The 27755-nt window shown below is 43.7% G+C and overlaps 2 protein-coding genes across 7 annotated transcripts in view; one reads left to right on the top strand and one right to left on the bottom strand.

Moving 5' to 3' along the window:
* TLN2 (talin 2) overlaps window positions 1-23181 on the bottom strand; it is a 157167-nt gene extending 133986 nt beyond the window's left edge. For 2 of the 6 annotated variants that reach the window (XM_051770459.1, XM_051770458.1), the window contains exons 1-2: window positions 22684-22807; window positions 18480-18595 (exon numbers count right to left, since the gene is read on the bottom strand). The gene's annotated coding sequence lies outside the window, so the exon portion shown is untranslated. Of the gene's footprint in view, window positions 1-18479; window positions 18826-21148; window positions 21168-22683; window positions 22808-23034 lie in introns of those variants that run through there. The other 4 variants (XM_051770456.1, XM_051770454.1, XM_051770457.1 and 1 more) reach the window with 4 other exon arrangements.
* A 214-nt stretch (window positions 23182-23395) lies between these two features.
* Window positions 23396-27755, top strand: part of LOC127462044 (C2 calcium-dependent domain-containing protein 4C-like) — a 28875-nt gene continuing 24515 nt past the window's right edge. The window contains exon 1 of the mRNA XM_051770334.1: window positions 23396-23962. Within this exon, the coding sequence (XP_051626294.1) occupies window positions 23890-23962 (73 nt within the window). The 5' untranslated portion in view covers window positions 23396-23889. The remainder of the gene's footprint in view (window positions 23963-27755) is intronic.

The raw sequence follows: 27755 nt of genomic DNA, 5'->3' as shown, positions 1-27755 counted from the left end.
TAGCATATAATTAGGACTTGTTACAGCCTATTTAAAAAAAAAAAAATCAAACCAGGGGCTTGTAAGAGTTAATCAACAAATATACACAGCGAGGGAAGGAAAGAAAACAAAGAGAGCAAGTAAAAAATTATTTATTTTTTTTCCTAGTATTTTCCCAGTTTTCCTGTGTGTAACAGAAGAGCCCAATATCCCTGGGAATAGCTGTGATCACTGATGTGATCACACATAGAAACAGCCCCCAACCCGAGCCATAAGGATCTGCAGGGCAGTGAGCAGCTGAAACAATCCTTAAGGGTGAAAATTCCAGATAAGTCTGAGTGTTTGCACTTCAACATCAAGTCAGTATCAACCTCAAGTCAGTACTCAAACAATTAAATGTAACTGATACTAAGAATCCTCTGTGTTGGCACAAGAGAGCCACACCAGTGGAGACAGGAATGTCAGTGGGAGAAGAAAATTAGTTTTATTTGCACTTAAATTCTTGTGCCTGAAAACAGCCTCAAACAAAATATTGGGGAAGCTAAGGTACCATGCCAATCTGCATTAAAAAAAGGAAAAAAATGAGCTAAAGAAAAAAAATAAAGCCAAAACACTTGTCCATGCTGAAGAAACCCTGGTTTTCAGAGCAGGACAACTGAGGAAGACACCAAGAGATTCTGTCCAAAGGGGGTGTGCAGTTTCCCATCACATTTGAACCACATTTTGACTGAAGTGTTTTCATGTTTCTGCCTCCAGTCATAGTAAATTGAGGTGATGATAAAAAAAAAAACATTCTAGCATTTCCCATTTCTCAGTTGTGACAGCACGAAATCCTTGCAACAAAACCAGTTTTTGCTGTTCAGGTGTTTCTCTACAACCTCAGTGCAGCGAGACAGGGGTTTGCAATACTGTGGAGTGGCACTCCCAGGAAGGAGCACCTAAGGAATTGCTCAAAACAAACACTTCTCTTTTTCAGTGCTCTTGCCAGAACATTTATTTCAGCAACCATTCTCTTCTTTCCATTCCTCTGCAGATAACACCATTTCCTCCAGGGTAGTTGTTCAAATATGATATTCCCAGTCTTATCCATTATTTGCAACAACAACACAACACAAAGCAGCAAAGGCACCCAACTAGTCCCCAGGAGCTGCTCTGATCAGGGGCCTCAGTGGGCTGAAATAAGAGAGATGAAACAATACATTCAGAAAACACACACTGGGGATGACACACTTTGCATGTGCCTAAATCTTTCACTGTCTGCCAAAGCTCCAGCTCTGGAGGTGGCCAGAGGGGAACCAGCAAAGAAGAAAGGGAACAGAACTTTGAGCATGAAATCAGTGAGGAAATCAGCTGCTCCAGTACTGCAGTTCCTGCAGCCAGCTCAGGCATCTGGGCAGAAATGCCACCCAACAGGACACTCCCTGGGCATTTAGAAAGAATTCTGCTTGGACAACGTGACCTGTTTCCAAACTAAGCAACAAAATATACTACAACCCAAACCTCTCTGTGCATTTGTCATGCACCAGCACTAACAAAATAACTCCTGTGAATAATTCCCATGCCAAGAACACTGACATGAGGGGAACACCACAGATACACGGTGTCCTGTCAGAGAGCAAAGCTCCCAGCAACAAACTCCAGACTGCCAAGTTAAATCTGATCACAGTTAGTTACTTTGACTGCTTTACATTCTCCCTCCTCCTGTTGATATAACTTTATAGGTTATGCAGTCAAATATTTTCCCTAAGGCTGTGAGACCGTAAAAAAAAAAGATACATGCATTTTATTAACAATATTTTCTCCTCCTTTTTACGTTTAATATGTTAAGGGATGCAGGTGAACAATGCAGTTTTAAGGCAGCAGGGTCTAAACTTTGATTACTGATCAGCTGCACATAATAAACACTACAGGCTAAGTGCCACAAAATAAATGCCACTTGTTTTGCAAGGCTTCTTAAAGCACACACAACACCACACTGAGCAGCACCATCTGTTTGTGAGGTGTGGAGAACTTGAAATGACAGTAAAATATTCCCCCATATTGTACCTCCTGTTTCCTTCCTGCCAACCCCAGATCTTAGAACACTGAACAGGTCAACAGGACAGCCTGGCAGCAGCAAGATGAGATGTCAAGTCACATCAGAGGATTCTTTGGGGGGAGCTGGGAGGAGAAAAACACTTCAAACCTTTTACCTAAGCAAAGGGGGAGTGAAAGCAACAGCACGTTGTGACACTACTCTTCAGAAGGACAGACACATCAAGGGGAAGGACAGAAAACCCCAACAACTGGAGGTGTGGCAGCAAAGCCAGCCCTGCTGCAGGACTGCACAGGGAGGTTCACAACAAACCAGGGCAGCTCAGATTGCAGAGCTGAGCTGCACTGACCTGACAGCAGCAACTGCTCCCCAAACACACAGGAGCTACAGCAAACCCCAGGGTTTGAGCAGTGCTCCCACGAGAGCTCGGGCTGGAGGAAAAGGAAACTGCTGAGAGATTTGCAGCATCACTATTTCTATCACCCAGCACTTGTTGGTTAAATTGGATAGACAAGCTATCTTAATTTAAGATATCTGTGATAAAATACTATGGCAAACCAGTGACTCTTCAAGCATCTAGTTGTCCGTGAATCCAGTTTCTCTTTAAATGCCAGAGTCATTTGTCCTCACTGACATCTGTGAACCTGAAGGGCACAGTCTGAGGCTGTCAAAAATTACAGTATTTTGGCCAAATCCTAACAGAGTACCTTTAGTAACATGTTTTACAAACTCCTAAAAATCCCACATTTTATTCTCATGCAACTCATCCATTCAACATTGGCATATTCGGGCTAAAACATCCCATAGCAAACTAAGCAAAAAAAATTACAGTAGAGCCAGTAAAGGAATGAATATTGCAATCCAAAACAAAGATTTTCAGTCTATGTGAAATGTTAGAACATTGGTGCTAAAATGTTAATCTGGGAAGAAATGCACCATCTACAACTAAAGTGCTTCTTCATGAGCCTCCTCTCCCTTTCAAATCACTAAAATTCACATTACATGAGTCTAACAAATAACTTCTCTTATTTTAATACTTGCCCTTGGAATGTTCAACATGCTCACAAAACTAATTACAATGTTTAAACAGAACTTAGAAGCTGCTGATGGTGTTATCCAGTGATGCAAACACACAATGTAGATACACAAAAACACACTGTACCTTTTACTTCTGACTGGTTTCATTACTCCCAGCCTCAGTAATGAACACGCCACTCCATTATGCTCTCAGAGGTTCCAAGGATTAGTTTACAAGTGGTTAGCTTTCCACAAAAAAAAAATAAAAAATATATATATCCAGGAAATGAAGTCATTTGTTGTTCTTGAAACTACAGCAGCCTTCATTGCAGTTCACTGGAGCACTGCTGCTCATCTGTGCAGTAACACTGCATTAAAATACAACATTTTCAAGAGACATTAGAAATTCAGGGCACGAGCACCTGCCTTTTGCCCTCCAATGCAGAAGGGGATCAGTGTTTGCTATTCTACACCTACTCAGGGTAACCTACAAAACTTATCAAAAGTAATGTACAACATTAGATTTTTTCCCTTCAATTAAAAAAACCACTGAAACAGCTTTTCTGCAGTTTGAGGGTTCAGTAGAAGGAGGTACTTCATAAACATGTGCAGGTATGTTTTAAGTCATTTCATCTCAAGGGTTTACAGATAAGGGCAATGATAATTTTATTGAAGAAAACTGAAGGTGTGCCAGAAATGACTGGGGATCCAATCCAAACCTGTACTCTAATCTATTCTTAGGTAACTTCCTTACCTAAAGTCCTTACTGGAATTACCAGACAGAACCTTACTTTATTTCTACAGTCCAGTTACACACTGCTGGCCTGTCAGAGACACCAGTGAAACAGGACCTCAGGACACCAAATGTTGAATTCTCAGCAGTACAAGTGTAACACTTCAGCAATCCAGAGGATGAGAACTTTGGAGAACACACCACAGCCAGCACTGCTGGAGCACTGGGTGAACTCACTGCACTCTTGGGGATTATTTACAAGACCAGCTGTTCCCTAAATGATCTCTGTATTCCATGATCTCTGTATTTTTAAGATACAGAATGCAGTATTATGCTACAAAACTCCACAATGAATATTTAGAGATGCCTTCTGTGTACGTAGTGCCCAACACAGATCTGGGAACAGCAAGGACTTGCAGTCTTTCTGCACTTAAATATCAGCAGCAGGCTCTGAACTGTGCTGAAAGATTATTCAGATCCTTTTCTATGGCATTTGGGTTGATGTCCAAGTCCTTGCAGTCCTACTGCTCAGACCCAGCTTTCAAATGGTTACATATTCAGAGCAAGAAAATGCTGCCAAGGTACTGAATGTCGATAAGCCAGTCACTCAAAACTCCTTAGATCAGTCTCACTGAAGTACATACAGATGGGGAGCACAAAACTGATTTCATTTACATGCAGCTGAGTTAATTACACTCCACACGTCTTCCCAGACTGATATTTATACAAATAGTCTGACCCGTTGCTGTTTTCTTCAATAATAAAAATTAAAAAAAAAAAATAGCTGATGGTGGTTAATGCCTCTAAATTTTATGACATAAATTAACTCCAAATTCTCCTTGTCTCAAGAGCTGAGCATTGAAAAAACCACAACTGTCTCTGAATCTCAACAACTGAAGGTACACCACTCAACCTACTTGTGACAATCACAGAGAGGCTGAACCAGGGAAATGTGGTTTGTCTGACATGGAAAGGGTTGACAAGAGTCTATGCCCAGCTCATGTTTTTCAAATTAATTCGACCTTCTCCCCCAGTTTTGTTGTCTTGATTTGGGAAATGACATAAATCTACTGCCAATGTCAAATCCATTTAGTCAGTGCTTTAATTAAGTCAGAAGCCAAGCTTAGCTTCCTTTTCCCTTCAAAACTAAGTTATAGTGATGTACAAAATAATGGTGTATCACTAATTCTGCTCTTCCTTACACATAACAGATATTTTTACACTCTGTTAAAGGAGCTGTTTTTTCATCCAATCCATGAGAAACCACTGAATTAGGAACCACACTGTCCCAGTGGCACTACTTTCAAGATCAAGGATCAACCATATGATGGCATTTTAAATGATCAAGGGCTTCCTCCCAACACACCAGCACTCCCTGCACTGCAAAGCTGGAGATAAAACCAGTCTGACTTACAGGTGGAGCTGCAAACTGGACACCAGGATAAACCTGCATTTGACCAAAGATGTATTTTTAATAAGACAACTGATCAGCTAGTGAGCTCACAATATAGGTAATTAAATGGTTGAGAAGACTTAGCACTCCTAATATTAAATTAGAGTATATTTTTACTAACACTTTATATAAAAGATCTTTGAAAAACTGCTGAAATGCTGCCTTAAAGAAAGAACACACACCAAAATGTTACTAGTTACTTCACCATGTATTTCAAGTGCTGTGTTTCCACAATAGCTACAGAACCACAGCCTTAAAAGAGAAAGCCTCATGAAAAAGAAATTGTGTTGTCCTTTCAAGCCATCATAGGCACAAGTTTTATTTTCCTCACATATTTCAGCAGTGTTTCACCATTAGCAGCTTCTCATGATTCAACAGAGCCCAAAATGATGCATGAGGGACACAGAACAGCACATGGGCACTGCTTCAGTGCATGTTATGGCATCTCTAATTCCACTAATTTTAAAAAAAAAATTAAAAAGGAAAAAAAAAAAGCATTTGTATCCCAGCAACTTTCCCTGCTCCTGAGCTCAAGTGCACAGTTTTTGGCACGTGTTTTTGTTGCAGCAAGTCAAAGTGCACTGTGAGACGTGGCTCCAACCAAAACAGCCAGCCATGAATGGGGCCTGGCAGCAGGGGAATCCCCTTCCTCTGCACTGCTATTTATAACTGAAGGCAAGTAAGGTCATTTCCAATCCAACACGCGGCTCTTAAAGCAACTTTTGTGCAGGGAAGGGGGAAAAAATGAAAGGTACAAGTATTCCAAACACAACACTCCAAAGGAAGGCATTGGAAAGCTTCATCAGCCAGCAAGACACGCTTTGACCATTTCTACAACACAAAATAATCAGAGTCAACCTCTAGTGTCCTGTGTGTAACTTATTTTAATGCCAAACACAGCAAACTTGGAAGTATCTGGCAGTGAAATGAGCAGTAAACAAGGAAAACTAATATTAGCTTTTCAGCTCTCAGCTGAGGAGAAGGAATAGATTTTGCATCGGTTGGGCTCATCTGAAAATCTGTTCTGTCTGCAAGTGTGCTCCAAGAAGCAGAGTTCAACCTTTGGAAACAAGTTCTTACAAATGGAATCTCCATCTTCTAGCTCAACCCAAAAAGAGTGTGCAAGATGAAGCACACTGTTATTTGCTTCCCCACAACAAACATACCAAAGTACACGGTTGATTGAGACTTGTCTCACCGTCAGGCAGAATCCATCCTAACATTGCCTAACTGATTAAAATTTAAAATAATGACCACAAGAACGCTTTTCATTTTGAAGGCTGAGGAGAGGAACACTGGAAGTCAACTAAGTCAATACACTGCCCAACTGTTTTTCTGCCCCATCTCCATCAAGCACATGGATATTGTACCACAGTCCATTTATGCTCCTGTTTGGTGGAAAAGCTGCTGGGTGGTCAGCACTGCAGTCAATCACATCAGGAAGCTGGTTTGTAGATGGTTCTGCACACGGGAGACTGGTCAGGAATCCTTCCCAGCCACGACAACCAGCAGAGTTCTGCACTGTCTTTGATCACCTGGAGCAGGAAGCAGTCTCAGGAACCCTGTTCACCACAGTCCTTCACACAGAGCACTGAGCAGAACTCTGTTCTTGAAAGTTGGCACAAAAAGTTTCGCTCCCTCTGGTAAGAGGTTATCACAAACTGTTACCAACAACAAATCAATACAGCTTCCTCTGAAATGAAACAGAAGCAAAACATACCTGAAATTATACTGCTCATGAGATTGCCTTTAAAACATAGCTCAAAAAGTGGAGCTCGGGTTAAGGGACCATGAAGATTTACTAGTTGAACTGACATCCTCTTGGGAGGAGTTAACATGCCCCAAGTCTTTCAAAAACTGCATTTGAGAAAAAGATGCCAAGTCACAGCCATTCACCCAAATCAGCATCTCCAGCTTCCCCACCCTTCCTGTGTGCCCCCCACACTCCAGGGGTTACATCCACAGCAAGGTCACACCCCTCACCAGTCTGAAAACCCTAAATCCCTCCCCTTACTGGGATGGTGTGACAGCAGCATTTATGCAAGATTCAATAAACCTCAATCCCTGAGTAAAACCCTTCCCACAGAACATACAACCTGAGAAGAAAACACTATTATTAATTGCTCCATGTGGATGATGCACTTGGTGATGCTGGAATAACTTGGTAATGAGCATTTCTTACAGAGATTTGGAATGAGATATTTGTTGCCAAACACATCCCACATTTAAAAACAAGGGCTGTCTTTAGTGCCAGCACCAGGCAACTGGAAAAGGTGATCCCTCTGAAGAGCAGCTAAGGAGGCACCAAAGAAAAGCAAGTGTCTGTCCTGTGATCTGACAACCCTTTAAACAAACAACTGCTTCTTACAGAGGCCAAGGGGTAACTGGGCACTGGAAATTTTCATGGTATTCATCCAAAGTATTGAAACCCAAACCTCATTAGAGAGACACGCTTTTCCGAAGTCTTAATTTTAATAAAATAGGATTGGCTTTCACAAAATAGAAACACAGGACACTAATTGCAGCAGTGTACAGAACAATGAGGGATTGCTATGAAGGTATTCACCTTCCAAGGAATGACCCCTTTACTGTCACAAGCTGTACTCCAACATGCAGCTACCAAGGATTTCAGGAGTTCTTACCACAGCAGAATTTTGGGGGAAAAGGGCACAAATTTAAGAACAAATACAACAACCAAAGCTGAAGCAGCTTCTTTGTGAATTTTGGGATAAACAGTAACAGGGCATAACTGATGGGGTCAGTCACAACACTGAGTACAAAAAGAGAAATATATCTACAGGCAAAAGGGAACATTTTTAACCTTTCCTGAATTGCTGATTCTCCCAAGACAAGGTATCCTCAGGTATGTAACCTAGTTCAGAAACATGGGGTTTGATCTTTAATATTTACTGTTACAGACACCATCTCACTCATCAAGGAAAAATGTATTCTTTCATTATCAAAAATAACTAAATTTGTCACTGTAAATTCATTCACTGAAACAATGATTTTCACATTATTATACCAGTACCTTGGACAAGCCAGTTTATGAAGAACATGCAAAATATGTTCCTATTCTAAAATACAGTATTAAATACAACAAATTGTTCACCTACATTGTCTACTTTTATCATGTTAAATAATAATTTTAGAAAAAAAAATGTGGCTACATTTTAATCATGATTTTGATTAATTTCTGTTCAGTGATACTATAACACCACTGGATTCTGATTATCAGCTGTACAGGAAACAAAACCTCTACAACAATAAGGTTGGGCATGTCCTTGGTTGACTATGCACAAGTAGCATCTATCAGTCAGCCAGACCTGCAATGGGCCATGTCTGGCAGCTGACAGCTTTTTAAATAATGTAAAAATTGGAATACATTAGGTCTCCTGAAAAAAAATATGTACATTTGCAGATTAAGAAAAGACTTTTCCCACTATTAACACTGGTGTGCAAAATCTGCTCTCCGAGTCTCTCAAGCAGCATCAGAATACAGCAACTCAGATTTGTTATTGCCACCATGCTCAGTGAGGATATGAAAGACTGCTGGAGAATGGGATGAGAAAGAAGGGATGGAGGGATGCAAGGCTTAACAAAGCTTCCAGCTTGAGCTGTAGGTCAAAATATGCCTTCAAAGTCTGTGTTTCAAATTAAATTTTCAACTCCAAACACATCTGGGCTCAGGAACCCGATTTGCTGCGACACACACAGAGTACCATTCCCCTGCCCATGAAGGTCTGTGCCTTCACCTTTGGCAGAGCAATTCCAGGCCTGCAGTGCTGCTGAGAAGGGTGAAATCCTAAAGCCCTGATGGCTCAGCCAACCCCACAGATGCAGTGCAAGGATAAAATCGTTCCCCCAGGCTCTCCCTGGACACTGCACTGTTTGTGGCTGAGGAATCACAGAGCCCACAGATGGGCCACGTGCTGTGTGAGGATGAAGCACCAGGGGATGGGAGAAGTCGGCCCTGAACCATCAAACCTGCTTTTCTCCAGGGGGGAATGCAGAAATGAACAGTGGATGCCAATAATTCACTGATACTGGGTGTGTTACATCATCATTCCACGTCAGAGAATGCTATAAATATAGTTCAGATTCCAATTCAGTGTCTGACACTCCATCAGCTTCAGCAAAAGACTGGTCCTTGTCTCTGACTTACAGTAACCATGTTAAAGCATTCAAAACCAACACCATGTACTCCTGAATCCTTTATGTATCCTTACAAAGTCAAACAAACCACCTTGAAGTCAGATTACTTCCATTCTTCAAAACAAATGTGTATTTATTCTTTCTGGTAGTCAGCACTAAATAAGTGGATTTATTTTGATGTGAGAGTTGAATTAGAGTAAGTAATCACCTGCCAAGGCCACAGGCTGTATTGGTACCCATTTAGGCAGATTGGACACATCATATATGTGCTTATTTTACACACACATTCTCCCTGAGCTGTCACTCTCATGCCCACAGATCTCAGCAGTGCTCCAGTGACTCTGACTCTGAGTATAACTAACTGAAGATCTGTGTTCAGCAGAAGATATCAAGTATATGCAACAGAAAGCACAATTTCACCATCTCATTAATAACTTACATTGTCTGCAAGTGTAGTAACTGTCAGGTAGCGAGGTTATTCTTCTGACACTTTCTGGAGGCAGCCCAAAGTACTATTTACAAATTGCTTTTGAAGTAATTTCATAAGTGTAATTCATCTCTATGAACCTCCTCAAAAAACAACAGAAAACCCTTCTTTACTTGAATACTACCATAATGTCTCTCTTATAATTACCAAACCAGGTTTTATGTTCTGTATTATATGCAGTTTTCCACACTGCCTGAAGAAACACTTTCTTAAGCTGTGAGCTTAAACCACAGAGCCTGGAGGTAACCAAGGGCCCTGGGAAGTCAAATATATTTTCCTTCGTTTTCAGGACCCCACAGTCACCATGGAGACTTAAACAATCTCTCTATTTTGCCAACTCATGGGTTTGTTAACAGCACCTTAAAAAGCACTAAGTGCAGCCAAAGCAGTTACACAGGTATCTCAGTGGGGCAAGGACCTGAAACAACAGCTCTCAAAATGTAACCACCCGATTCAAGGAGAGGTTTTCAACAGTAACACACACCCCACACAGAGCTAGAAGTGGGCAAATCTCCTCCTGCCTCCAGTTTGTTTTATTTAGGACTAACCTCAGTTCCTGTGTATTTGGAATCTTTAAAGAGCAGACACTAAAGCAGGACAACACAATCTGCCTGGGAAAAGGAGAGCATCTGGGAAAACAAGATTTTTTTTTCTGATTCAAGGATTTCAAAGCTGAGCTACTGGGAAGCTCATTTTCTCCACTACCTTGTAAGCACTGTCTTTTGCCTATACATTATGCTCCTTTGCTCAGTTACAGAAAACAATATTGCAAGGCTTGCCCCCAAACAAGCCATTTGGAAACCACCAGCTACCAGTACAAACAAACTGAAATTAAGCTGCAGCACCCTGCAGACTTTTCCATAAAATCTCAGAACTGTTTAACACATCAGCTTATTTCTTCCAGCTCAAAAAAAACCCCTAAAAAATCAAACTCTTCTAACATAAATACTTGTTTCAAGGGCTTCAGTTGCTTATTCATTCCACTGGGAAGACACACCACTGTACCACTCATTTGCAGGGTAGCACTGAGAGAACCTTTAGCACACTCAGTCTTTATCCCCCTTGAGTGAGGCAGCAGCCACTGTATATTGGACAGGTCATTTAAGGCTTTGCATGACAGAGAAGTATTCTTTGACAAAGCAGGTATTATTCTCCAAACCCTCCTGAGGGTTTATACAAAGGACCATGATAGGGAGTTTTAGAAGGACCATCTTGGTTCATGTATCCCACTGCAAGAGGGATGGGCAGCTTTTCCCTTCTGTGTGCAAAAAAAGCCTTTTCAAGAGCTATGTCCAAATATGCCACAACCTCAACACACTCAGCCACACAAACTGCAGTCTGGAGCCATCCATGTGCTCCCACACCAGGCTTCAATCCAAGATCAGTGCTTGTTGATGGTGTCTTTGATTCCTACTTTGTTTCTTGAATAAGCAAACAAGCCTTCAACAGAAAGGAAGGGATGCTGGAACTGCACAAGTTCTTCAAATCCCCTCTTCAGTTAACTATCAGTCAGGGTTTCTGTCTTCCACATGTCCCTGGAGCTCCTGTGCTGAACAGTTTCCTTGCTAACAACCCCTTGCATTTCTAGACTATGGGACTTGCAGCAGCACTTGAGTTTGATTGCATTGTTCCCAGGACACCCACTATGGAACCAGGGTATGCCCAGAATAACCCAGATCCACCTGTTTGCCTTCTTCACCAAGATTTATCATTTACATTTTTTTTCCTGCAAATACTTCAGTTTGGGCTCTTTTTGCAGCAGGTGCTTTGTGAAGAAGGAGCTGGTTCCATGCAAGCAGTCCCCTGCATGGAACAAAAACTGCCAGAGAGAAGCCCAGACCTCTGGGTCTGTCCTACTTGCTGCAGCTCCTCTGCCCCACGTGCAGCTGCTTTGCTACCAAATAGTCACCAGTACACTCACACTGATCAAAATATAATTGCCAACCAACCCTGTCCAAAGCCTGCATTCCACTACCTACTAACAGACACTCATAACCTCAGGCAAGCCTGATTATACAAATACTAGGCTTTCATTAGCTTATCACTCATAAAGAAGCATTTTCCTATTGCTTAGTTGAATATCCCCTGTATGTTGTCAGAAGAAAGCTTTTCTAATTCTAAGCTACTTGGAGATATGTTAAGTATGAGTTGCTCAGATCTCAACTCCCAACAAGCACAAGTATTTCAAGAATCTGTAGACTGACCAGGAAGAAAGAAAATCAACTTCTACTAAACACTAGAGGCCCAAAAGGAAGATAAATCTCACTTGCACAAGTCTCCAGCATCCTGATTCACTTGTCACCTGTCACGGGAGAGTTACACAGAACACATAAGAAAAATATTCCAAATAAAAGAAAGATAAATTTGAGAGTTCTTACAGGACAATTCCACCTCAGAAGGAAAAAAGATCTATTTAAGATATTGGATACAACTGTTCTCTAAGGTCTGTTTCCATGATGAGATGGCTGCTTTCTGTATCTGGTCATAGTAATACAAAGACTATTTCACAGGCAGTAACATAGTTTTAGTTTAAATAACGAAAGGTAAACATTAAACAAGAAATTTGACATGCATATAATCCAGAAAAAACCAATCAGTCAATACACACTACTGGAAATCTTCAGCCTTTACAAAGTTGTAACTATAGTTTGTTTGTTTGGGGTTTTTTAATGCTTTTCTCATTCTTCCTTTTATTCTATTATTTTCTGCCTTCATTCTACATTTCCTCCTTTGGTTTTAAGTGCCTTGTAAACAAATTTCAAAAACCAACTCCCAGTTTTATCCTTTTTACCCCGAGGACCATTATCTGCAATCCCACCTTGCTTTTGCATCTTCTTCAGGGGCTAAAATTGTACTTCAGTCCTTCCAACTCACAGGGCAGCCACAGAGAGATGAGCTGTACATGAACAGATACTCTTTTTGGGTGGGTACCAAGGCAGAACTGGTGCCTGATAGCAGATGTTTAGCAGGTACATGGAATTTATCTGCTGCAGCCTGAGGCAGGATGAGAACTACACTGTGTTGGCTGCCAAACAAACTGCAAGAATTGCTGTCCCTTCTTACAAGCTCCAGGTGGAAAAAAACCAAACCAAACCAAAAACCAAACCAAACTCCAATTATTTAGGAATGCTTATTTCTAAAAGTTTAATTGGCAGGACCAAAGGCCACAGTGCACAAAGACATGCCTCTAAAAATTTGCATGCTGTCACAATACCCTATTTTAAAGTATCATAACGTGAGGCAAGGGAAGACAAGGAATTTTAACCAGGGAAATGCACCAATGGTTTAGGGCTCTCTACAATAGCACTCTTGTTAAAATCACCTCTGATTCTACAGACTCTGAAGTGTTATTATGGGAGATACACAGATGCCATGACAGATCTTGCTTTTGCTTCAAAATCCATGTGCAACAACTCCCTTCCTATTCCCAGTACAAGCTCCCTGTCACACACATTATGAGGCAAAATCAACAATCTAATCAGATCTGACAAAAAGTCGGCCAAAGAAAAAATAAAGTGAAATTATGAAGATGACTATTTGAGATATGGATTTATATCTGTCACCATTAATGATGAGCCTCCCCCTAAGTGCACACTGCACCTCGACATATTAGATAATGATAACATGAAGCTGTCATGATTAGCAAGACATTTAAAAATTAGGAACCCAGAAGGTGAGGAAGAATCTCTACAATTTCTTCACCATTGGTTTTAAGCCATGGCAAATAAAAGCCTCTTTTAAGGTTCCTTACTTTATAGGAAAAGACACAAAGGCATAAACCATCAGAGAAGGGTTTGGGCTTCCTGCTGCAGTAAAATATGGCTGAAATAACACATGGAAAACAATATGCCATTCCTTTGTCAGCAAATCCTGCTGGAAGACTCATAGAAAACAGCTGAAGATTTGAAGAAATGAGTATTAGAACAGCTTATGGACCGTGGGAGGTTTGCTGTGCTGCTGGCTGGATGCACAGATGTTTCTAACAAGTCTCAGCTTCCAGTAAATGCTGCATTGTTTCAGTGATGAACTGGGAACTCCTCTGAATAGCTACAGGAAAGATGTATCTGAGTAGACTCCACATATTCTCAACAGTAAATTACTTCTTTGATAGAAACAATGTTTTATGGGGAAACTCTGCAAGTGTACACTCCTGTGGTTCTATCTGGAAACTCCACCCTGCAATCCTTTTATTTTTCTATTCCAGTTAAAGCAGCCCCTCCATCACCACATGAAATTCTTCCACTGTATCATTCACAGGCAAACTGATGCAGCAACACTGGAGCCCAAAGCGCTGCAGGACGTCATGGATTATATAATTTTACAAAAATAAGACCTTTAAATAGTAGCACCTTTACAATACCTTGTAACGAGATGGGGAGTGAGCATTAAATTCATATTCCCACACTGAGTTCTGCTAGTTACCTTGTGGCAAAGTGCTTAAAGGAGTCATCAGAGTTAACCCATTATGTGTTTTTTCCACTAACACAACTGTTCAAAATTTGCTGATCTTTTCTGTGATGACAGCTGGCTGTCAGTAGTATGGTAGCTACCAGATATTTTCAAATAAATACACAAGGTGAAGCTGATGTTTTAACAGTGAAGCACAAAAGTAATTGTTTTTCAAAAGAAACTCGTTCTACAGAGACTGTTTGGAAAACTGATACTTGGAAATGTTTCCACTGCTGGGTGATTTTGTTGGTGAAAATTAAACTTCACCTATAAAAACCTCTGAAAGCTGTACATATTTTTCTAACCTTTAAAATATTTTTTTTTAAAAAAATCTTCCAAAAGAAGAGTTTCAGGAGAAGAGAAGAAAGCAACATCTTCCCTTTAGCCTGTAAGAGCAACTGATTGACATCAGGGAAGATGGAAATTTATTAGATGAATTCCAAGAAAAGCCTTTTCATAGTTAGTGCATGAGAGTGGAAAATTAGTCTCATGATTTAGTAAGCACAACCAACAATGCACTTCTCCCCCTTGGAGGATCTGTGGCCATTAAAACAAAGTATTGAAATAAACTGAACTTAGAACCAGCTCCTCAGTGGCTGTATCCAAGTGATAAACCAACATTTAAAAAAATAGTGAGGCATATTCAATCACAGAGCTCTCACTGAACGATTCCTTAATGAGAGAGAAAAAGGGTGGTGTTAAAAAAATAAAACAAATTTTCTACAGTTCTTTCTTAATTTCTATTTCTTGTGTATGTCCTACATTAGTGCAGCAGTATATGTGTATAATTTATAAACAATATACATAGTTTGGGAGTGTGTGCTCACAAAGCTTTTACTGATAAGGGTGTGAGATAAAAAGAATCTTCAGAAATCACTGCCTTAAATGAAAACCTGGCAGGCTGGCAACGCTATTCCAGAGAAATTAATGCAATGGTTGACTGTATGAAGATCCACACAGAACACAGTGTTTTGGTTTTAGTTTTCAACAAAAAATAACAGGGTTTTTTTTTTGCCCTCACAGGCAGATGGCATTTGTAACGCTTCAAACTGCAATTCATGTTTGAAAAGGAATGATAATGGCATTAGGCAGGAACACACTGTTCCTGCACAGATATTCAAGTCATTACCCAGTCACTCTCACAGCCTGGCCTTACAGTGGCCTGCTTGGATCCCCAGGGCACCTCTACCCTTCTAATTCATGGCACACTCCCTTTATCTGTGTTAAACAAACTCCAGCAACTGCTGCATAAGCAGTTTACCTTAACCACACACTTGTACCACAGTCAAGGTATTTTTCTGCCTCCTGTCTTTGCCACCAAAACCCTGCCATTCCCTTGGGGGTGCTCTTATAAAGTCAGCTGAAGTTCTGACACGAAAACTTTCAGAACACATTCTCTGCCCAGGCCCCTCCCAATATTTGAATGCTTTGTCTTGTGGGATTTCTTACAGAAAAGCAAGTGCCTTGTGAAACTTAAATCCCATTGTTTCTTATTTACTATTTCTTGCTTTTTTTGTTAGGCAGAATGGATTAAAATCTGGTTGGCACCTGGACCACCACAGCAATTAATACAAACAGGCCGCTGAAAGCCTTTGCTTTCAGGAAGTATGCAAGAAGTAAAGAACTAGAACTTTAAGAGCACTTTTCAAAGAGAAGTCACCTGAGAACAAGTAACACTTCCTTAAATCTTCTCATAGAGCAATTTCAACCATTAAATATTTGCACTAGAGCTCAGGCTTCCATCAGCTGTTGGGATGGATGGGCCTTGCTGCAAACCAGGCAGCAGCAAAGCAGTTGTTAGGACAGCAAAAGTGATACTCTCTCCTTCCCCCCTCAAAAATACTACCAAGAAATTTGCACACTTGGGCTTTCTAAATGTACTTGCAACTAGGTGGTCACCTACTGACCACAACTGGTCTCTTCCTCAAGCCCATCAAGTTTCCAGTTATTATTTCCCATGGTACTGGAAGGGTTTGTGTTGGTGTTGGAGGGTTTGCTGTGACTGCTGTAAGGGGGTTTTTCAAGACTGGACCGTTTCCTTCCAGGAACAGCCCCACAGCAGTGGGACAGCTCCCTATAACAGTTAAGGATCTGCTTGTTCTGGTGGCCATTCTGAGCAAAACAACAGGCAGGGTATAAAAGGAGAGGGGCAAAGTTTTAGGTGTCCCACAGCCATGGATGCAGGTAGCACCACTAACAGACTGCCTTCCTGCTCCACGAAAGGTTTGGCTTTTTCAGCCTGGCCTTTGCTTTCTTGGCTCTCCAAAGACAGAGAGAGAACCAAATTCCCCTCACTCATACAGCACCTGTGAACCCTTTGAACTGACCCCTTACACATCCATCTCCTCCACACACACAGGCCTCAGACAAGACTCATCAGATCCACTGGAACCCCCCTTGGTTCCATGTCTGGATTTGTTCGGTGTTTAATCCAGTCTGCTCTGTCCAACCTCACCAAGCAAATTAACTATCCCTTCTTCAGAGGTTTCAGTAACATCTCTCAGAGTGCAGTGAACAGCCTAATCCAGCACCAACCAGGCTGATCCAGACCTCACTCACAACTGCAAACGCAGCCACAGAATTTTCTGTAAATTAAAAAACCCAAGTATTTTTCAGGTTTGGTACACACTACAGGATCTTGGGTTCTTGCTTGGGGTCTGTAAATCCTCAGCTGTTGCACAAAACATTTCCAAGGAGTACTTTAAACATCACAACAGACTGACCTCAGTTCCCACAGCCTTTGCTTTTTTAAACTGAAGCTGGACATTTATCTGTTCCTCCCTGTAGCAGGGCCTTGAGTGATACCCTGACCCAGGAGATGTGCCACTGGTTCCTCCTGCTTGCCCCTGATTCCAGCTGTGCAGTAGTGGCTCCCACTTGATCCTTTCCCCAGAGAGTTCAGACAATCCCTTGTCAACAGATGTTTCTTTATACCACAACAAAAATTCATCTAAGAAAATCTTTCAGTCAAAAATGGGAGAGAACTACAAGAATTACAAAAAACAAGAAATAACAGGAGTTACAGAACTTGCAAGCTACAGGAATTCAGTTTGGGCTTCCTGATCTCATTTATAGGCTCATTGCTAAATTTTGATTCTGTCCTGGTATCTAAACATTTTTATCATGTCTAAGGATTATGTCCCTCAGTCACCATCACATTCCTGACACAATCCCTCCCTCTAGGTTACCACAGGTCTTGTCTTCAACAGGCACCATCACTTCTGTCAGACACTGCTGACCTGCCTTCCCTGCTTCCATTTTTTTCTGCCAAGTCCCACCTCACAGTTTGTTACACAGCACTTGGCACATTTAAACTGAACAAAGGTAAAAGGTACTTGCCATAAATTACTTCAAGACCAATTAATGTTTCCAGATGCACAAATTCAAGCCAGCAAGTTTTGGAACTGTTTTATGCTTATATTTATGGCATCTAAACACAAACTTTAAATCTCCCATTCCAGAAAAATCAGTACTTTCCCACTAGTACATAGCACCACTATAACCATAGTACAAGCTGGACTTGAGGTAGTTGAGACAAAGGGTTATTTGCCACATTACATATACCAGCTCCCAAGAAAGGTAGAGAGAGATCACTATAAGAAAACAAACAAGAATATGTAATAAGAAAGGCATCACAAAACTCTGAAGACCTGAAGACAATACCACTGCTAAAGAGGTTCTCACACCACACCAAATGCTTCAGCAAAGCACTAAACACTTTGATACACTAGAGCAACAAATCTCTACCACAGCTGACAAATGTAAATTGTTATTCAGCTCGAAAAAGTCATCAGTCCATGTAGTACCATTGGTTCTTTATCACCTCAATTGTTATTTGCTGTGATTTAGAAGACTGAGAGCCTCCTGCTTACTCCTGGGTTATATGTCACTTTTTCACAGAAATAAGAAATCTCAGCCTTAGCAAAGTTGCCAGAAAGACACAAGGTTCATTTCCAATTCCCTTCAGCTCACACTTTCTCCCTGCTGCCCAAACACAGAAAGATGAGCTACCCACTGAGAATGAAAGGAAGGCAGCTTCAAGTGCCAGCCCGACCCAGTTTGGCAGAAATTCAGCTGGTTGCTGCCAAGTCAAGGGACTACAAGTCAGTCAGCACTGCAATACTGTAAAGATATTTTAAGACAAGACTTACTGTTGTGTAGTCACCCTCACCTTGTGGAGTCAGTCAGTGCATTTTCCAGCCTTTTGGAGACGCTTGAGAGTAAAAAGGCGCCGGAGCTTTGAGAATCGAGGGGGTGGATCTCTGGGGATGAAATCCCAGCTTGCAACTGGAAGTGGAAAATATCAAAATGTTATCACAATTGCCTCAAGTATGCAGGCTAATTCAAACTCAACTCCAAGATAAGCAGATGTGCACACAGCACAGCCAGGGAAATGGTTCTCTGACACTGCTGTGAAATGGGTTTTCAGCAGCATTAGCAGGGACAGAAACCTTGAAAATTCATTGTGCACACTCACAGGTCTGGTGTCAGAACTACCCACAGGCTCCTCCCCACCTTCTCATCCCCAAGCCCATCGGTCTCACTCCAAAGGCACGACTTCCCTGCGCCCAGAGACAAAAGGTCCTGATTCTCCCAACTCTGATCAGACACAGGGTTCCACAGCACCCCGGGGGTCAGCCTGACACATCTAAGGAGCTTGGGCTATTTTTCAAGGCATTCTGCTTGAAAAGGAATGGATTGTTTAATCACAATAAAAATAAAGCACACAAGAGCTTAAGGCACGACATGATGTCCACAATCATAATCTCATCCACGGAGTTGCAAAAGCCTAGATTATTCTGCTTAATATAGCCTCTGGAACTTGGAAGCCAAACTGCTCTGAAAAAAAAAACCTCTGCTTTATCATTTGTACCTCCCTTGTCCCCAAAAATTCTTCAGGTCAATTTAATTTATATTCTTAGAATCATATGTGGTCAAAAGCAGAAGCCCAGAGGTAAAAATCTGCATTTTCCTTCAGGTACCAACAGACAGGACAATCTGAAACTGCAATTTCCAGCTCCATCCCAGTAACATTTGTCCCAACTCACACTACAATCCAAATGCAAACAAATGAAAAGCAATAATCCCTTATTAAGACATCCTCCCCCCATTTGCAACAACACCCAACCATTCTGCTTGCTGTTCTCAATTTGCATCAGCATTCTATTGTCTGCAGAAACATGCATAAGCAGACTTGCCAAACCTCTTAAAGATTCAAAGGCTGGGAAAAGAAAAGAATTTCTGAAAGCTGGATACAGTGGTCTGTAAACACATTCACACTTCTTTCCTAATTATGGCCTGGTGCAAAGGCAGCATCTGAGAAAGGTTTCTTAGCAAGATATTCTGCATATTAAAAAAAAACAATCAAGATGTCCACACATTTGGCAGTTTACCAACTATCTCTGAGGGTCAGATAGGACTGGGAGCTGAGAATTACCTCAAAGTGGTGTTTTCGGAACTAAAATGCTAAAATTATGGACTGGAGGGATGCTTCAGCTCACATTTCAGGAACATAAAACACCGACATCCCAGTTATCTGACACTGCAGTGCCACAAGAAGGAATGGAGGTGGATGTTTGCATTACTGTCTACATGTGGGGACTAATTAGGCACTGTCATTTTTGCAAGTCACCTAGACTTTGCATTTGCACAAATTTAATAGATATACATTATATAGGTAAGCATATAGAGTGACACAATCCAAACACTAATGCCTCAGAACACCCCTGCTATGTGGAGTCAAATCTTTGGAGAAACAATACCAAATAAGAGAAGGTTTTCACAGCAGAAATTCTAAATCATCATGAAGACTGTGCAGCTCAAGCTATGCCACAGCCAGACAGCTCTTTCGAGCCTTCTCCTCCCACTCCAAAATAAGACTTGAATCTACTGTAGTGGTGTTTTGTACTATTCAGTTATATTTATAACCATAGATGCATTTCCTAATGTAAGTAGAATTCAGTGATTAGATTAGCTGGCAAATGATGAAAGGAGTCTGAGCAAAACTGTACAACAAACCAAGCTCAGAGTAAAATTACTTAATCCTTTGCAGTTCAAATGCAAGTTCATCTTTCCCAACATCATCCACTCGTAACCAATCTATTCATCACACGAGCACACCACAAACCCTCTCGCCCTCTCAGGCACTACTACAGTGCAATGGCAACGTTTCAAATCAACTTAAATTAGGCTGTACTACATTCCATTACATGATATCATGCAACAGATGTTACTCGAAGAACACACAGGACAATTATTCAGGGTAAACTGCTGTAATTTGAATGGTGAAATTAATGGGTATCCTATATGAAATTGCTGTAGTCTTCATCTAGTTTTGTGCTGAGATTCGGAACTTGAACATTGCCTGAGTTTGCAGTAGTTAATACAGACACTTAGACTGGCAACCAGAAACAAGAACTATTCTTATCTTACTTAAGCTCAATAATTTTGTTATCAATAGATAAGCCAGAATTCCAGTTAACCCTTTAGTTCTGCAGTGACCAGTGAGTCAGGTGAAGCATTATGAAGCTCAAATGAAATGTACTTTCAAGAGGCAAGAGACACCCCCATCCCTCCTCAGCTGTTTGGTAACCTTCATTCTCCCTTGAAAATGTCATGTTTTGAAAATTAAAGCAGAAAAGGTAGTTCATCCAACTTAACTCACAGCAAACTTAGCTAACAGCTGTTCTGTTGGAAGAATGGCTTACCATTACCTCAAACAGATACAAAAGCTTTCCATATACCACAATTTGTAAGGTATTTATAACTAACACCGGCAGCTTGCACTCATACTTGCAACACACATATAAATAAGTGTTGTTTTACGTAAGCAAGAGCAACCTCAGAAATGCATTCTTTGTTTTTATATCATAAGGACATTGTTCCATAGCTACTGGGCTCTTCTGATGATGCAGAACTCCCCAGCGCCTTTAAGTAATGTACTTCCAAACTCAGGAGTGGCTTTCTGGCTTGAAATTTAATATGGCTCAAACTTGGCTCTGAAATACAGGTCTGCAAAACAAACTTTAAAAAGATTTGGAGGGAAGTGGTCAACTGTTTAATCCAACAAGAGGGTTTTTTTCAATCAATGAACACTCCCACAATCTTTCTGACCAGGCATCGCAGCAGCATTTTAACACACAAGAAGTAAAGCCTAAAAAAACCCCTGAAATGGCAGGTCAGCAGAACAAAAGCGCCACGCAAGGTGAGCACAAAGCCAGCAGAGGCCCCCGTTCCCACCAGGTGTTCCCAGGCAGCGGCACCGCACCGGGGCCCCACAGACACCCCAAAGCAAGGCTGTCCTGCAGCCCAGACAGCTGCGGGGGGGCACGGGGGAAAGAGGGGTCGGGACACGGCACGGACAGACCCTCTGCAAGCACCGGACAGGCTGCGCTTTGCTCAGTCCTGGGCACGGAGCCCCTGGACCGGTGCAGGCTCCGGAGCCGCTCGGCCGCCCACCCACCCCGTGTTTGCTGCGCAGGGGCCGCGTCCTGCCCTCCCTCCCTCCCTCCCTCCCTGCCCTCCCTCCCCTCCCTCCGGGGTGACCCCGCGGGACCGCCCCAGACCCGCTGCCGGCCCGGCGGGGAGATGCAGACACAGGGAGATGGATAATACGGATCCACGCGTATGCAGACGCGTCGCGATCGTCCTTGGGAGGTCGTCGCTTCACAGCGTATTGCGAAAAGGGTTTTTTTATGAATCGCGGTCGCCAGCAGAGCCCGACAGCGAACAGCCCCGGCAAACCCACCCCGGCCCGGCCACGCGAAGGGAGCGGCCAGCCCGGCACCTCCCTCCATCCATCCCAGCCCTGCACGGCACGGGGGAAACGCCGGGGGACCGCGGGATCCCTCGCATCCCAACCCGGCCCCGCTCGTGGCGAAGGGTCGGTGAGCCGGGGTCGCTCCCCGCACGGCTCCCGCACAGCCCCGGCCGAGCTGCGCTCCCTGGGACCGGCAACTTGTTGGTCGGGCAGCGCTGCCCCGGGCGAGGCTGCGCGGGGGCACCGGGGCTGCAGCTCCCCGAGGCGCGCTGTGCCCGCACCCCGAGCCCCGCACCCCGAGCGCTGCCCGCAGCCTCCGAGCGGTGCCCGAGCCCCGCAGCGCCGAGCGCTGCCCGCACCCCGAGCCCCGGAGCCCCGCGGTTCCGAGCGCTGCCCGCACCCTCCGAGACGTGCCCGCATCCCCCGAGCCCCGCAGCACCGAGCGCTGCCCGCACCCCGAGCCCCGCACCCTCGGAGAGGTGCCCGCATCCCCCGGCCCCGCAGCAGCCGCCGCTCAGCCCGCGCCGAGTGTTCCCCCTCCCGGTGCCGGGCAGGACCGCACGCTCCGTGCGCTGTGCACCGGCGGGGCAGGGCGAGGGTCCCCGCGGGCTCCTACCGGGCACGGCGTTACTGCGGCACCGCGGGGCGCCCGAGCCCCGCCGCTCTCCCGCCTCCTCCCCTCCTTCGCCCCGCTCGCCCGTCGCCGCCGCGGCCCCGCCGCTCCCGCAGCCGGCGCGGAGCGGGCTCGGCGCAGACCCCCGCGGGGAGGGCAGGAAGCGCGTCATCACTGCGGGCCGATCGCGCCCTCCGCCCGCCCGCCCGGCGCTGAGGGAGCGAGGGACGGAGCCGGGACCGCGGGGCAGAGCCGGGACCGGCCGGGGGCAGAGCCGGGACCGCGGGGCAGAGCCGGGACCGGCGGGGGGCAGAGCCGGGACCGGCGGGGAGCAGAGCCCGCCTCAGCGCCTACCTGTGCGTGAGGGACAGGCACCTCCGCCGGCCGCCACCCGCACCCGGCCGAGGAGGCAGCGCCGCTCCCGCTCCGCCCGCCCGGCACCGGGAGACGGCGGCTCCTCGGGGAGGAGGAGGAGGAGGATGAGGAGGAGGAAGGCCGGAGCAGCCCCGCGAGGAGGAGGATGAGCCCGCCCGGCCCCTCGGGCAGCGCTGAGCCCCCCGGGCACAGGGTGACAAATACACACGGGCACAGCACCGCCGCGCCCGCGGGTTGTGCCGTACGAAGCGTTTACAAGTAACGGGATCAGTCAGGTTGGAAAAGACCTCTGGGATCATCGAGTCCAACCTGTAACCGAACACCACCTTGTCACCCGGACCAGCGCTTCATTAAGCACCTCCAGGGTCGGTGACTCCACCACCCCCCTGGGCAGCCCCTTACCAATGTCTGCTCACCCTTTCTGTGAAGAAACTCTTCCTCATGTCCAACCTGAACCTTCTCTGGCACAAATTGAGGCCGTTTCCTCTCATCCTATCGCTGGTTGCCTTGGAAAAGAGACTCCCACCTGGCTCCCCCCTCCTGTCAGGGAGTTGCAGAAAGTGAGGAGGTCTCCCCTGAGCCTCCTCCAGGCTGAACAGCCCCAGCTCCCTCAGCCTCTCCTCACAGCACTTGTGCTCCAGACCCTTCCTCAGCTCTGTTCCCATCTCTGCACCTACTCCAGCCCCTCCATGTCCTTCCTGAGCTGAGGGGCCCAGAGCTGGGCACAGCACTCCAGGGGTGGCCTCACCAGTGCTCAGCACAGGGGAAGGATCCCCTCCCTGGTCCTGCTGCCACACTGCTCCTGACACAGCCAGGACACAACACCAGCAACAAATGGGCTGCAAAGCAAAGGAGGCTCAGGGCTTTCCTTACACCTCTCTGAACTGTTCTACCACTGTTAGATTATGTAAGTGGTTTCCATATGATACCAGCATATTTCCATATATTGATACCAGCATGAGAAATAGTTACACCTACAGAAATCCCTGACATGAATTAGTGTCATACATACTGGGGCCTCTATCTGTAAAACTGCAGCAGTTAAAAATCATGCAATTAAAGTAATTTAATCTGATTTAGCTGAAGTACAGCCATTAGTATATATTTTTACTTGTAACCAGCTTAAAGACCTGTCTCCGTCTACAGCTGGTTTTGCTTTCCAGAGTAATTTTGCTGCAACAAATTAACCTTAAGTCTGTAGTTACAAAAACTAACTAGGTTACCTTGTACACCCACCCTACAGTGTTCAAAGCATCACAATGTTAACATCATTATAGTAATAGTCACTCAAAGCTGCACCAGCTTTAGCAAAGGAACAAGTGTTGTTAATTAAAACAGAGACTATACAGGGTTTGCTTTGTAACTTGCCAACACTTGCCAATATACCAGTTTTACAAATGAGTTACTGTTATCATATTGTTACTAAAGAGATACGATCCTGACTCCTATAAAAAGAAGAGATAACTGAAGTATTTCTTGTGCTTTAGAGGTAGTTTTGCAGATACAAGTTACCTATGAACAGCCATAACACTTTGCATAAAGAGCAGTTTGGGGCTTGTTTTGGTTTTTGGGTTTTTTCCCTGGGCTTTTACTACCATGATGATAAGCTTCCAACAATGTGGTTTTCCCTATTTGGCATACAACTTTAACTTCCTTAAAAATATCCATAAATTTCATTCTTCCCTTTGTGCTGTATTATCCTATTTTCTGGCTGCAATATTGCTTCAAAAGAAACTTCCTCTACTCCATGGCTATCCTTGATTGCCTTAGCTTTTCCTGCCTTCCCTTTTAAACCTTCTCCCAGCCTGTGTGTTCTCTCACACAGAAAAGTGCAAGGCCACAATTCCAGTCTCTCCTGCCCTTGTCATTCCTCTGCTCTCCTGTTTCCTCTCAGTTCACAGGAAGGCTGGTTAAACCTCTGTGCTGCAAACAGCTACTTTGACATCTCTGCAAAGAGATTCAGCAAAATGCCTGCAGAAATACCTCCCAAATCAAACAGAACCAAATTTTACTCCAGTATGGATGCAATGGCAAGACCAGGATCCCCTGTACCATTTTTATGTCGTGCTACTCCCAACAAAACTGTGTGTGGACACATTTACTGTGTCCCTTTGTACCCAGCCAGTGACTTGCTTCGGGGCACAAACCAGCTCTTCTTTCCCCTGTGAGGTGGTCTGAGCACTTACCTGCAATCCACAGTAAGAATCCATGATAAAACTATCACAATAATTAGCAAGTATTCTGTCAATCTGTCATGTGAGGATCCAGCTTTTGTTATTTCAGTAATGAGAAATGTCTGTATTTTTGCTTCAGCAGAGTGGATATAGAGAACAGAAGTATAACTTCCTGGTTCCTTTACAGTATTTCAGCTTGTACAAATTTGCAGATAGGTGCACTTCCCTTGAAAAAAAAATTATAGTAACATTATAGCTGAATCTGAAAGCATTTACATCAGTGTATTCATAAGACCCAAAGCTTCTTTAGCATTGCTACAGAAGCTTTGGTCTTTCTTTTCTATTCAGTCTTCCACTGGTTTCCTGGAGTATAATTAGACTGATTTTAGCAGTCATAGCTTTGGAGTTTGAGATATTAGTATCTGTGTGGCATAATGATCTCCTGAGAGTAAATCAGACTCCAGTTGCAGTTACCAGCTGTGACAGGTGATGTTTATGATTCACTCTGATTGAGTGGAAAATAACATCAAAAAAAACCCCCACCACATTTCTAAGGTTTATTTGTGTTCAGGGAACATTTTAAAATTGAGACATTCAATTGGACACCTGACTTCCTTCCATCCCATCTATTCTAACACTTTATCTTTACATCTAATTACTAAACCCCGGAGTTTTAGGGGGATCAGGGATGTTCTCTGGTGGTTTGCCAGTGATGTTGGGGATGTTTTTTTCCCCCCATCTCAAGAGGCAGATGTTAGTCTCCAAAAACTGTCATGAAGCATCCACACAAACTATCCATAAATGATGTCATACTTGTTCATAGCCCTCTGTTAATCCTTGTATTGAAATTACTTTAGCATTCTGGTACTTAAAATATCCTGTGGATGAGAGCAGCACTGGCATATCTGCTGATGTTTTGGGTGAACTAGAGCTTAGCCAAGTGTTTGTGGGGGTGCCTTCAGTGAAGTATGTTATAAACAGTTCTCTCATCAGTCCTTTCAAATGCATTTGAAATCACTGTCTCAGAACAGGCACATTAAAATGCAGCACAAGTCATACCCAAGCACATAAACTAGATGCTGTGTGTGTGACAGGACTATGCTAATAATTAAATTAGAGAGTTTTAAAAGTTGTGTTTAAGACACATATTTATAAAATGACATTTGGAATGAGTCAAAGTTACCCTTGATGAATAACATTAAGCAAAACTCAGCACTCTCATTATTACTTCAGGATTATCAGGCTGTGATGGTTCTGAGTGCTCTGACAGCCCTTTATGGCCCTGACCACCCCCACCAGGGGCCTTCACCCACACCCTCTGCCCACATGGCCCATATAAGCTCAGCCTGGGCCTGTAGCCCCTGTGTAAGCTGGCCTGGGGACTGTCACTCTGGAGCTGTGGGCTCTGTGAGTGACACTATAATTTGTAGCCCAAATTCCTGTTCTGGCTTTGAACCTTCTTTGTACATGGACCTGCTGTAGAAACCACTAGACTGTGTCTGACCCTTCACTGGGTGTCATCCTGACCTGTGGATTGGATTCCTGGCTGCATCTTGGATCTGCTTCATTGATGCAAACCTCTCTGGAGCTTTGGGCTCTTGACTGAGCCTGTCTTGTTACTCTCACTGGCTACTGTAGGATGGCTCCTGGGTTTCTTTGCTCTGTTAAAATGTCCAGGCCAAGAGATCCTGTAGCATCTTTGTGTAGCTGGTTCTGGTGTTCTACCAGCCCTAATAGGAGGTGTCTTTGGTCATAATAAACAAGTGGATTGTAATTCTGACTTTATATTTATGGCAAGTTTAACTTTATAGTTGGAGAAGTTTTCTTTCCTCTGCTTGACTAACACCTATTTAGGTGTTCCTGAAAAGATCGATAATTTCTTTGGGGTTCTTGTATCTCCTCTGTATCATTATAACTTTATGCTTTTCAAAATCTAGTGCAGTCCTCTGTTTTTATCTTTAATTTGTGAATCCTGTGAGCTCCCTAGATCACTCCTGCTGTTCTGATACTGAGCTGATTAACTTCTGGTTTGTGTTTGTACTCAGGCCTTTTCTTTTCTGTTTACCAACTGAGTTTGACAACGCTGGGACATACCTTCAGTTTGTTCCAATTGTTTGGATTCTTCAGTCTCTCCTTTAGTACTCAAACTGCAGAGTTTGGTTTGTTAACTTGGATCTGCACAAAGGGTAGCTTTTGGGTACCGTGGAGCCTGGGGTTGTGGGCAGCTCATGGGCTTCATGAAGTCTGAATTATCTCTGCTACCTTGAGTCACATTGCTGTCATTTGACTTTACCAGAGTCACCACCACTCCCTCCCTCCCTTCCTTGGACAGTATCTCAAGACCTCACTGGGCTGAGAGGCAGCAAAAGGCCCTTGTGCTACAGGTGGACAAGGCACAGAGGAAGGGGAGATGGTTCTGAGTTTCTTCCCCATTACTCACCCCCACTTGTAGTTCCCAGGTATCCACCAGTGGGTGGAAAACACCCTGGGCCACATCTTGTGCTCGACATATTCAGTGAAGGTCTT

This window comes from Manacus candei, unplaced genomic scaffold (genome assembly GCF_025592945.1).
Source record: "Manacus candei isolate 608988 ecotype Guabito, Panama unplaced genomic scaffold, ASM2559294v1 h1tg000119l, whole genome shotgun sequence".
Lineage (NCBI taxonomy): Eukaryota > Metazoa > Chordata > Aves > Passeriformes > Pipridae > Manacus > Manacus candei.
This window is presented reverse-complemented; position numbering and strand designations above follow the sequence as displayed.